The sequence below is a fragment of the Artemia franciscana genome, chromosome 11 (genome assembly GCF_032884065.1).
Source record: "Artemia franciscana chromosome 11, ASM3288406v1, whole genome shotgun sequence".
NCBI lineage: Eukaryota > Metazoa > Arthropoda > Branchiopoda > Anostraca > Artemiidae > Artemia > Artemia franciscana.
This window is the reverse complement of record NC_088873.1, coordinates 48,221,717-48,234,883: the sequence shown is the minus strand read 5'-3', so window position 1 is coordinate 48,234,883 and position 13,167 is coordinate 48,221,717. Positions and strand designations below refer to the sequence as shown.

The 13,167-nt window shown below is 33.3% G+C and overlaps 1 protein-coding gene across 1 annotated transcript; it reads left to right on the top strand.

Moving 5' to 3' along the window:
* The first annotated feature begins 6,078 nt into the window (after positions 1-6,078).
* On the top strand, positions 6,079-10,202 carry LOC136033320 (uncharacterized). The gene is made up of 2 exons (XM_065714114.1): positions 6,079-6,370; positions 9,870-10,202. Exons 1-2 carry the CDS (start codon positions 6,121-6,123, stop codon positions 10,040-10,042), a joined length of 423 nt encoding a protein of 140 aa, XP_065570186.1. The 5' UTR covers positions 6,079-6,120; the 3' UTR covers positions 10,043-10,202.
* Positions 10,203-13,167: the final 2,965 nt, after the last annotated feature.

Here is a 13,167-nt window from a genome sequence, read left to right as displayed (position 1 = left end):
TTATTTCTATAATTTTATATTTCTATTATTTATTATTTAGTTTGTGGAATGTTTCTTCTTTGCTCTATTTAGAATTCTCTTATTTTTATAATTTTAAAATTTTCTTCTATTAATAATTCAGACCCATATAGAAAAATTAGATGTGCTGAGCTAGTATCCTTTAGAGTTTTTTTTAATAAGTACATTAGTTAAAATAGCTAGCAGTTCCTGTTAGAGCATTCTAGTCTTTTTTAGTCTATTCTAGTCTTTTTTTTTCCTTCATATTATTAGTAGTTTTGCATAGGCAGTCGCTTCAAGTTCATGTACGTAAAAATTTCATTTGCAGCCCCTGTGACTTGATGTATAATAATAGTAATTGATTTATGCTCTCTATACATACATGGATATACACAGAGGAGTATGGGAAATAAATGAAAAGGAAACATTGAAAATACAAAATTACACTTTTGACGAAAAGGACGACAACATGTTGCTCATAATTCTCATAGTTACTAATGATTATATATTATAAATACCATATGATAGCTCAATAGTGGATAACACTAAAAACACTCACAAAACATAAGGCATGAATACTCATAATACATAACGCATAGATAGCTCAGTTTTATTAAAGCTATGGCGACAAAAATATTTATCCATTAGAAAAGAACATTAAGGGAAAAACTTATTCTATTTTCTCTAGATTGTCTAAGAAATTGATCGCATTGTGGATCCATTTTTTAGCAGTAATATCGAATATTCCGAATTTTTGGATAACATACATATTTTTGAACCATAGTGGGATTTGAAAAATACATTTACATCTGGAAAAAGTACTCGCGGATACGCTTTTCATCACTTTTACTTAAAAACCTCAAGTATGGATGAGGTGCACACATTGAAATATAAATTATAGCTAGTGTTTATTTATCAGAACGACCTTTCACCCTGACGGGCAGGCCATAAGTTTTCCTAGATTTCTCAATACAGACGATAACACCAATTCCCGCGTAGCTTTAGCTGTTGGGCCAAAAGACAACCCAGAGTGTTTAATGGAATCATTAGTAAAAGTATTCAGTGATCCAACCCTAATTGAATGATGCTGGAAATCGCTATTATTGTTTGCCACTAGAAATTCTGTTTTAGTTGGTTTAATCTCTAATCTTATCTCCAATAGATGTGAATGTAATATATTGAATGCATTTTGCATCGATATTAAATTATTCGAAAATAACAAAAAATCATCAGCATACGACAAGTGACTAATGTCGACACCGTCAATCACATTGGGGGTAGGTACCGTGCGGCTCTACTAATTGCGTTATTAAATAAGACGAAGCTAAGAACTGACCTTTGTTTTACTCTACGACGTAAAGAAATTCGGTTTGAAAGTCACCCTCCCTAAAAAATTCTTACATATGAGTTACCATACCAACCTGTCAAACACTGGCTTATTAATGGGTTATTCCTAATAAGGTAGGGGGGGGGGGGGTTGATGCCAGGTTTCTTCTCACTCAATTGGACTATCTGTCTTGGCTTTTTCTACAATTAGCCATGACTTGATGCCCAAACTATTCCATTTTAATTCAAAAGCGTGGTTATAATGCATACTATCAAACGCTTTTTAAATATTAACTCCGCACACAAATATTTGTTTTTTAACGTTATGAGAGTGTTCCAATATCTCTAAAAGTATTGCGTGTGCATTTTGAACCCATGCACCACTTCTAAGACTCAACTAATGGTCCCCAGCATAACATTTTGTTGATAAATATGGGAGTAAAATATTTTCAAATAATTTGCAATATGCTGTGGAAGTCAAATTGTGTATAATGCAATGCACTAAATACTTTTCAAGAATAAGGTTATACTAATACCGAAAATTTATCTAGCGCTAATTTGAGCCAATCAGATTTTTTATACGATTTTGTGATTGGGTAAAAAACTCCGCGAAAAATGCTAATTGGCGACACTTAGTACTAGTTAACCTTCGATATTAGTAAAATCTCATTGTCAATGAGTCTTAAATTTTTCAGGGTGCTCACATGATCATATGTATGATCTGTCCAGCTACCGTATATTTGGTCTATTCACATGCATATGATCATAGTTATCATATTGTCATAGTCACTGGTGGTTCTCGCTTCTCTTTTGCCTGGGGAAAATACGAATTGAACCCCCCTCCCCCTATCTCCCATAAAATTTTCAGGCCAAATTTCAATAAAATTTTAATTTATTAACAAAATTAGTTTTAATTTATCAATAACTTAATAATTTATGCTTTAAGTATTTTTAATTTATTATTTGTAAAAATTAAATATTTCGTTTTTTCATTTATTAACTGCCTCCTCTACATTATTTTAATGCAAATAAAATAAAACTGCAAATTGGTTATAACCATTACATTGTTTATTTGAAATTTATACCCCTAAAATTTGCGCCCGGGGCAAGTGCCCTTAACTGCCGGTAATATATATTAATAGTTATTATATGTATGACCTATTCGGTTATCATGTCTAGTAGAGGATAAATATAAATACATCTATATTTAAATTATCTTTTAGCCCTCCTCCCCCTGTCTTGACAAATATAGGTAAAGCAAATACGCAAATATATTAATAAAAGGTAAGACTTTTAACCAATGCAGTGACAGAATAAACTATATTGTCCTCGTTTATTATTTTAATTATTTATTTGTTATAAAGTATCTTAATTGTTATCAATTAATTATTTTTTATTTTTTTCATTTATTAACTACGCCCTCTAGATTATCTTAACGTAAATAAAATTTCAAAAATTGCAAAACATTTAAGACCATTGGATTGTTTGTATTAAATTTTGTGCCCTTAAAATTTCTGCACCCGGGGCAAGTGCCGCGTCAGTCCCTCCTCTAAAACCGCCTCTGGTCATAGCAATTATCACTTTGTCATAGTTAAAGTGCTGAAACCCTATAGGCAAGTGTGTATTCTCCTGATGAGCCCTTGTGTTGGGTTGTCGCCTCTGAATTATTTGTCTTTTTTATTGTTTTTTAATATTTGGTAAATGACGCCTTATACTTACTTACGACACGACTGCCTGTCTATGGATTATTCTTTGTGGTTGAGTGTGTATGGCTATGTTGTTGGACCTATGTAATTGGATGGATGAGGCCTCTTTCAAGTACTGATCTGTATTAATTACTAAAGTAGGAAAACAGTCTTCCTTTCTCCTTCTGTCTTTCTTTTTTGTTTATATGTATTTTTTTATGTTGTATGTTTATTTATGTGTTTGTGCTGTTGCATTGGTGATTTCTTTTTCATTATAGTAAAGTAATATTTATAAATAGTTATCATATGTATGCCCTATTCGGTTATCATGTTTAATAGAGGATAAATATAAATACATCTATATTTAAATTATCTTTTAGCCCCCCTCCCCCTGCCTTTACATGTAAAGGTTTAAACAAGTACACACATATATTAATTAAAGGTAAAGCTTTTAACCAAGGCAGTGATATAATAAACTATAAAATAAACAAAAATTTTCAGTTTTACATCTAGAAATACTCTATCTTTTACTAAACTTGATTTATTATTTTGATTAAATAAAAAAAACAAGTTTTTTTAACTAAAAGTAAGGAGCGACATTAAAACTTAAAACGACCAGAAATTACTTCATATATGAAAGAGGCTGCTTCCTCATCAACGCCCCGCTCTTTACGCTAAAGTTTTTTACTGTTTTAAAAAGAAGAATTGAGAGAAAGAGTCAAACTTTAGCGTAAAGAGCGAGGCGTTGATGAGGAAGCAGCCTCTTTCATATACGAAGTAATTTCTGGTCGTTTTAAGTTTTAATGTCGCTCCTTACTTTTAGTTAAAAAAACTTGTTTTTTTTATTTAATTTCTGGACGTTTTTGAATCAATGCATGTTTTGATTTTGGCTCTCCGCAGAGGAATAATTAAAACAAAATTTGCATTTTTTTTTTGGCTAAATGGTTTTCTCATAATTTTGATCGAATGATTTTGAGAAAAAAAGAGCGGGGGAGGAAGCCTAGTTGCCCTCCAATTTTTCGGTTAATTAAAAAGGCAACTAGAATTTTTAATTTTTTACGAATATTTTTATTAGTAAAAGATCTACGTAACTTATAAATTAGCTTACGTAAAGAACTTTTGTATTCTCATATTTTTATTACATATATGAGGGGGTTCGCCCCCTTGTCAGATCCTCGCTCTTTACACTAAAGCTTAAATTTTGTCCCAATTCATTAAGAATGACCCCAGAATCACAAAAGCCGTAGAATAAATAGTTGAAATTACTAAAAATACTTTAGCGTAAAGAGAGAGGTATTAGGAGGAGGTGAGCCCCTCAAATGGGTAATAATTTCTGTTTGTTTTAAGTTTTAATGCTGCTCCTTACTTCCAGCTGAAAGAACTTTTTCATATTTATTTTTTCATTGTTTTTTTTTTAAATAATGCTAGTAAATCCTGCGCTCCCTTCATGGAGATTTTCTTCACCCATGACAAAATATCGATGAAAAGTTCCCCCAGAATATCCCCCTCTTCTCAACCCCTCCCCCAACCAAAAAAAATCCTCCTGAAAACGCCTGTACACTTCCCAATAACCATTACTATATGTAAGCACTGGTCAAAGTTTGTAACTTGTTGCCCCTCCCACGGGGACTGTGGGGGAGTAAGTCGTCCCCAAAGACATAGTTATAAGGTTTTTCGACTACGTTGAATAAAATGGCTATCTCAGAATTTTGATCCGTTGACTTTGGTAAAATAATTAGCGTGGGAGGGGGCCTAGGTGCCCTCCAATTTTTGGTCACTTAAAAAGGGCACTAGAACTTTTCATTTCCGTTAGAATGAGCCCTCTTGCAACATTCTAGGACAACTGGGTCGATACGATCACCCCTGGGAAAAAAAAAAAAAAAAAAAAAAAAAAAAAAAAAAAAAAAAAACAAATAAACACGCATCCGTGATCTGCCTTCTGGCAAAAAATACAAAATTCCACATTTTTGTAGATAGGAGCTTGAAACTTCTACAGTAGGGTTCTCTGATACGCTGAATCTGATGGTGTGATTTTCGTCAAGACTCTATGACTTCTAGGGGGCGTTTCCCCCTATTTTCTAAAATAACGCAAATTTTCTCAGGCTCGTAACTTTTGATGGGTAAGACTAAACTTGATGAAACTTATATATTTAAAATCAGCATTAAAATGCGATTCTTTTGATGTAGGTATTGGTATCAAAATTCCATTTTTTAGAGTTTTGGTTACTATTGAGCCGGGTCGCTCCTTACTACAGTTCGTTACCACGAACTGTTTGATCAAAACCGTTTATTAATAAAAGTTTTATCTGTTGCTTATATATTTTTAAATTTTCATTTTACTCATGTCTATATTTAGAAATTATAGTTTTAATCAAAATAAAGATTTAATGAGAATTACATTAGCTACACCAGTATTTATACCCATATATTTGTTTGACAACAATGAATTTGTTTGATTTATTTGTTTGACAACAATGAATCTATACCTGGATAACAATTATACCAGTACGATCAGCATCCACAGAACTTAGTACGAAATTATTTCCACCCTTTTCATATCCAAAACGCGTTTCCGTCTTAAATATAATGCAATATCAAATGAGGCTTATAGAAAGCGGTACTTTTCCTTTAGAATACTCGTCAAGAATCATCAAACAACATTTAGAATGTTAAAAAAGGTGAATCAGAAACAGTAATAGGCTACTAATAGCCAAAATTATCATCAATCTACCACAATCTTAACATCAAAATGTTACAAGGTTAAACCTGGTTTGGGGTTTACTTTCATAAATGTGAATAAAAAGGACTCACCCTAGAAATCACAACTGAACGAAGAAACTGAAACAGTTCTCAAATCAGAGAGAAATCATTAGCTTATGCAACTTTAATCCTTCGATTGCCTTCATGTGTCTTTCTTAAATACCCAGTTTTTGTATAATCCAGCTCGTTTAATTACCTATTTCCTGTATTTCGTCAAAACTTACCTTATCGTTTTAGAAATAAGTACTATATCGAAGTTGGTCAACCAGAAAAAGTCGTATCCTTAAAGACATATACAGGAGGAATACAGGAGGAATCGAGAGAAGAATCAGGAAGAGAAAGTGTTGCTGAGATGCAATCCACCTCCAAAAAAGTAACTCCTATAGAAGAGAAAAAGGCTGTGGAAAAGCCAATAGTAAAAACAGACCAAAGTGTCAAAAATATAAAAATCGAAGAAGATATTGTTCCTAGCAAGCCGGCACCAACAAATAATAATGCAGTAGAAGGAAAAACTGCAGAGACTGAAGTACCACGTATACCCTTAGGTAAAGTCAACTCGCCAAGGAAAAATCCTCCGTCAATGAGACTAGAAACTGTTCCTGGTAAGTTCCTAATGCACTTTTTTGATTTTAGTGCTTTTAAAAAACTACTATAAACCATGAATGTAGCCAGCCAGAATTGAAGGTATCCAGTATTCGGTGGCTGGGAGGGGGAAGAATGTGTAAATAGCACTTATTTGATTTTAGTGCTTGAATAAAACTGCTATAAACCATGAATGTAGCCAGAATTCTCGGACCCGGGGGGGGGGGGGGAATGAGAAGCGTGCAGACCGACAACTAATTTCAGCCGGAAGAATACGTAAATAGTCCTTATTTGATTTTAGTGCTTGTATAAAACTACTATAAACCATGAATGTAGCCAGAATTCTGAGATCGTGGGAGGGGGGGATAAGAGGCGTCCAGACTGACAACTAATTTTAGCCGGAAGAATATGAAAATAACACTTATTTGATTTTAGTGCTTGAATAAAACTACTATAAACCATGAATGTAGCCAGAATTCTGGGAAGGGGGGGGGATGAGAGGCATACAGACTGATAATTAAATTTAGCTGGAAGAATACGTAAATGGCTCTTTTTGATTTAATGTGCTTGTATTAAACTGCTAAAGACCATGAGTATGGCCAGGATTCAGGGATCGGAGGGTGGGGGAAGAGAGAAGGGTTCAGACTGATTTACAGCCATTTTTGAAACATTTATATTTGCAAACTATGCTCTACCCGCCCAAGGGGCCTGGATTGAATTTAGCCAGGGTTCAGGGCCCGGGGGAGGCTGAACAGGGTTCAGACTGAATAAATAGTTTAAGATGGAAGAATGCGTTGTATGAAACTACAATGTAGCCAGGATTCGGAGGAGGGGGGCGAGAACACTGCAGACTGAAAAACAACCACTTTTGAAACCTTTAGATCTGTAAACTATGCTATTCCAGCTCGGGGAGCCAGGATTGAATGTATCCAGTATGCAGGGGCGGGAAGGGGGGCTTAGAAGAATTGAATGAACTAATAGTTTTAGCTGGAAGAGTGTGTCTATAGCACTTATTTGACTTTAGTGCTTCTGAAAAAGAAACAAAGACCATAGATGTTGCCAGGGCCACAGGGATTGGGGTACAGGAGGAGGAGAAGGGTGCAGACTGAACAACAATCATTTTCGAAATCTTTAGATTTGTAACCACTATCTATGTTCTACCAGCCCTAATTGTAGCTAATTCTAAGAGGTGTGTGTCTATAACCTCTAGCATAAGATATTTAGGTTTTACATTTTATATTCACTCTATTAAATGTGTATTTTGCTGGAAAATTGTTTTCTAATATTTATTGCCGGTGCATATTGCTCTGTATAAATGGAAAGTGCATATCTTATACTTTCAAAGTTTTTTTTATTATTAAGATAAGATTTCATGATGGATACTTGATCAGTTTTCTGTTCATGATATATATATATATATATATATATATATATATATATATATATATATATATATATATATATATATATATATATATATATATATATATATATATATATATATATATATATATATATATAATGTATATTATGTATATTTAGCTGTATAACGAGTTTTCATTTTATATATATATGATGTAGAATATTATTTGGTGATCTTTGATCTAGAGGCACTTTACTTTTTTCGTTCAGCAAATGCAAACAGTCGACAAAGATGCACTAATGGAATCCTTTACTTTTAACTCAATTTCTTTGAAGTATGAGGTATATCCTTTTGGTTAGAGTGAGGCGATGTGTAGGTTTTGTAATTCTACTTCATCTTTTAAATTCAAAATATTCTCGAAACTTTCATTCCATAAGGCTTCAGTTGAGGATATGGAGCGTGAAGTCATACGAGTAGGAGGTACTGGTAGGAGAGTAGTCCCCACTGGCCTCGGCAAGTGCCACCAGTAGATTAAGGTGCACCAATGGAGTTCCTCACTTTCTTGCTCATTTCAGTAGAAGAATGAGTTACACCCTTTTGTTCTCAGTGCAATTAAACATAGATTTTGCAATTTCAGTTCATTCTTTTCCAAATCAAGTTTTCTACAAAATAGGTAAAAAAATATTAACTTTTAATATTTTCAGACACATTACTATAAAGTTTCTATGTATTGTAAATCAATAAAGAAAACTTAATGTTTAGAGTTATATTTCAATATAGAAACATATAAAAGCCTGATTTTGAGACGCAAATTCTTTTTAAGAGGACTTTTTATTCTAATCTAATCAATTATATTCTTAATCAAACAGTTCGTGGTAACGAACTGTAGTAAAGAGCGACCCGGCTCAATAGTAACCGAAATTCTAAAAAATGGAATTTTAACACCAATAGTTACATGAAAAGAATCGTAATTTAAAGCTGAATTTAAATATATAAGTTTCATCAATATTAGTCTTAAGAAAATTTGCCTCATTTTAGAAAATAGGGGGAAACACCCCCTGAAAGTCATACAATCTTGACGAAAATCACACCATCAGATTCAGCGTATCAGAGAACCTTCCTGTAGAAGTTTCAGGCTCCTATCTACAAAAATGTTGAATTTCGCATTTTTTGCCAGAAGACAGATCACGGATGCGTGTTTCTTTGTTTTTTTTGTTTTTTTTTCCCAGGGGTGATCGTATCGACTGAGTGGTCCTAGAATGTCGCAAGAGGGCTCATTCTAACGGAAATTAAAATTTCTAGTGCTCTTTTTAAGTGACCAAAAAAATTGGAGGGTACCTAGGCCCCCTTCCACGCTCATTTTTTCCCCAAAGTCATCGGATAAAAATTCTGAGATGGCCATTTTATTCACAATAGTCGAAAAACCTAATAACTATGTCTTACTCGCCCGCAGTCCCCGTGGGAGGGGCTGCAAGTTACAAACTTTGACCTGTGTTTACATATAGTAATGGTTACTGGGAAGTGTACGGAAGTTTCCAGGGGGATTTGTTTGGTTTAGGGGGAGAGTTGAGGGGGGGTTACATGGGATGATAGTTCCATGGAGAAACTTCTCATGGGGGAAGAGAATTTCAATGAAGGGGGCGCAGGATTTTCTAGCATTATTTGAACAAAACACTAAAAAAATAAATATGAAAAGTTTTTTCTACTGAAAGTAAGGAGCAGGATTAAAATTTAAAACGAACAAAAACTATTACCCATATGAGGGGTTTACCTCCTCGCTATACCTCACTCTTTACGCTAAAGTGTTTTTAGTAATTTCAACTATTTATTCTACGGCCTTTGTGATTCAGAGGTCATTCTGAAGGAATTGGGACAAAATTTAAGTTTTTGTGTAAAGAGCGAGGTATCGACGAGGGTTGAATCCCATCATATTCGCAATAAAAACATACGAATATAGAAGTTCGTTACGTAAGTTAATTCGTAAGTTACGTATATTTTTTACAGTATTTCAGGGTATTGAGAGCATCAAAGTTTGTATTGTTTATCTTTAAACCTTTTTTTTTTGCTTCATTCCATCTTTGGGAGACTCAGAATGAAAAAAAAAAAAAAAAAAAATAGTATTTTATAATGTCGAACTTCAAATATTTGGTTTCCAGGAACTTCGGCTTCTTCGGCTGGTCGTTTGCCTGAGACCAAATCTGAAAAGCCAGGGAAAGTCCAACCCCCTGTGAGAGGAAGGGTAACGAGGTCAACTACTCGGAAGCTTGGTGATGAAGACATGCCAGATAATTGCAAACTTGCAGATTTTGCAGATAATTGCAAATATTAATGGAAGTCATTTTCTTTGTATTAAAGGAGTTTATATGCGTTGATATCTTTGTTGAATAAGTAATTGAAGTGGTCGCGTCTTCATTTGTTTTGAATTTTGGTAATTAATAGTTTTGACTTGATAAATGATTTGAATATAAATAAATTTTGTTTAGCATTAATTCACTGACTTTAATACCAACACCAGGTATATCTTCTTAGGGAATAATAAGTAAAATAAAATATTGAAAAAAAAACCGAAAGCCAAAATTTGAGCTGGTTTTAAATATAAAATTCTAATTTTATCAAGTTTACGGTACAGTGAATTGCAAAGAGGGAAAAATACTCGAATGGATTGAATTTTGTAAAATAAATTGTACCCTCCCCCCTCTTTTCTCTCTCAAGGAAAAATCCTAGACATGGATAGAAAATCTGATTTTCACAAAAAAATCAAACAGTTGATATTGAAAATGAATATCAGAAATATTTGATTTTCAGATAGTTCACCAGCCCTCCAAACATGGGTAAAAAACGTATATTGGGTTAAAGTTAAATTCTGGACGTGGGTTTAAAAAATAAAGTTTTAAATGGTAAGACTTGAACTGTTTTGCATATCAAAAAATCAAAATTTTATTGGGTATCATGTTTTCTTTCGAAGACTCCAGACCAGCTTTAACAAAGTTTTAAGGTAAAATTTACTAATTTTTCCACTAACATTTTACTGCCACAGATTGACTTGTACCGCCTGTACAGCAGGTTAGAAATTTGCTTTAACAAGAAGAAAATTTTTGCTAAACTGAAATTTGAACAGATATCTGAGTCAGAAACGAGCAAGTAAAACCATATATACTGGAGAATTTGTATTGTGCAAAAAAAATTTTTAAATGTACGGCGTTGTGCTAGGAGCTCTAAATTATGGCAAAATCGGTACAATTGTACCGTGTTGGCAACGCTGCTCTAGACTCCCAAAAATTATTCAAAATGTCCGTGAAACCTGTTACCCATATTTACTGTTGAATTGTGTTTACATCCTAAAGATACAAAACAGCTAAATGTTGCACATTTTTCTGATAATAAAAAGTTCTTCTGTCATAGTTAAAAACTCACAACATTCTAGAATTGCGGAAAATCATGGGTTCAAAGTTTTTTTTCTTTATTTCAAGAAATTGGGGCTTACCCAGTTTAGCTTAGCCCAATTTCAGCATTCTGTTATTGAAGAGCAGTGGATCCTGTAGAGCAAGGGAACTAAATCGTCCAGATGTATTTGATGAAATCTCCGGGATTGGGACTTGCCCATTTTAGTTCAACCCAATTTCAGTACTCTTATATTAAAGAGAAGTGGATCCCGTAGGAATAGTCTAATTATTATTAGACTCTAATTTTGCTATTTTTTTTAACTGCTTGATCGATTGAATAAATACATCTTGAACTCATTTATTTCAGTAGTTCTGTCTTTAAAAAAAGGAGAGATTTTTTTTTTAATTCGTTTAACCCTTAGTTTGATAAAATGACTTGGGAGACCAGCAATCAAAGACAGGCTAAGAATTATATATTTTTTATAATTTATATTATAGAGGGGCTACAAGTCCAAATTTACATTCAAAGCTCCCCTGAAAAGGACATGCCCCCTTTGGCCCATTTTTCCCTGTAGTTAATACTAATAACTACACTGACTAAAAATATCAGCTTTGAATAAGCTACTTAGGCAAACATAAGGTATATATTCATTAAAGAGTCTGTCAAAAACTTTCTGAGCATTACTTAAGATGTAGATAAATGTTTATAGGCCAAAATTAAGGTCAAGCAGCATTAAGATTCCTTTCTTTTGCCATAAAATAGCCTCATATGCTTCAAATAACTTCAATAGCTCCAATCCATATAACTTCAAATAAGCTTACTTTGAACCTAGTGTGCGAACCCTTGACGCTATAATCCTGAAATGTGTCTAGCAGTTCGAAGAAAATATATATTTTTTTTAAGTAAAAAAAAATTCAGTTCCTTTGCATAACAGAGGAAATATGGTTTAGCTTTGTAAATTTTTCTTGGGTTTTGCTATCAGTAAAGAGTCTAAGCACAGAAAATGATCAGTGTTTATCATTGATCAATAAATCTACTCAGGCGCAAAACTGCAAGATCGAAATTACCAATATTACCAGAAGCTGAAAAGTTGTTGGAATAGTGCGTTTCGTTTTAAAAAATTAATTGAATTCACTAGGCTATAGACTGGAAGATCAATATTACCAATATTACCTTACATTTAAATTTGACTCTTTCGACGGATATTTTTCTTTTTTGAAAACAATTTACCTGTTCGGAAACTTGTGACCGCACATACTTGAATTGCTTGTTAAATTTCATCAAGTCCAATAAAGTCAAATATAAATATTGTAAGTAGATTAATGGCTTTAAGAAGATAAAGAATAGCATACGGAACTTAAATTTTTCGTAAATTAGGGAATAATTTTTATTCTCTTTTCTCCTGATATATCACTTTGAAGAAAAAAATCTGCTACAAAAGTAAACTATCTCGTTTCATTTCGTATTGAATACTAATACGTATCAATAAATTGAATATCTTATTTTAGAGGAGATTTCATAAATGCTTGCTCTGTCAAGCCAGTTTATAAGCAAATAGAGTGACATAGTTTCTTTTTACGATAGTAGAAATTTAACTTGAAAAAGCTTATGCGGTTCACCTCTATTCTGGTACTTTCAGATGTGGTTTAGTTTAAAAAAAAATTGGGGAATATTGATTCATTTTAAAATTTATAGATTACTATTTTCACAATTCAATAGAGATGAATACAATTCAAGAGAGAGCGTTTCTTGTGGGACACCTCCTGCATAAGAAACCCTGATGTGAGTTTACTTTCTAAGAACCTATTCTTATAATATTAGGCCCATCGGTGATTATGGACGCCAGCTTTTTCAGGGGTTTCCGAAACCCTTATGGTTGGCACCAGAAGAAATCTCAAATTAAGTCTTTCAGGGCCACCTCCTTCTGACGAAACGTCTTGACTAGTACTACCATTTGCTAAGGGTATAAAAAGAAACGCATGAATTCAACAATTCAAGAGAGCGAACCGTACTACTATTTTTTATTTGCATGTCTCCAACTAGATCGACCCATATTCTTTGAAGCACATA

Coding starts and splice junctions, on each gene's coding strand:
- LOC136033320 (XM_065714114.1), top strand. CDS start 6,121: ATGCAATCCACCTCCAAAAAAGTAACTCCTATAGAAGAGAAAAAGGCT. Junction 6,371..9,869: donor GAGACTAGAAACTGTTCCTG/GTAAGTTCCTAA, acceptor TTTGGTTTCCAG/GAACTTCGGCTTCTTCGGCT.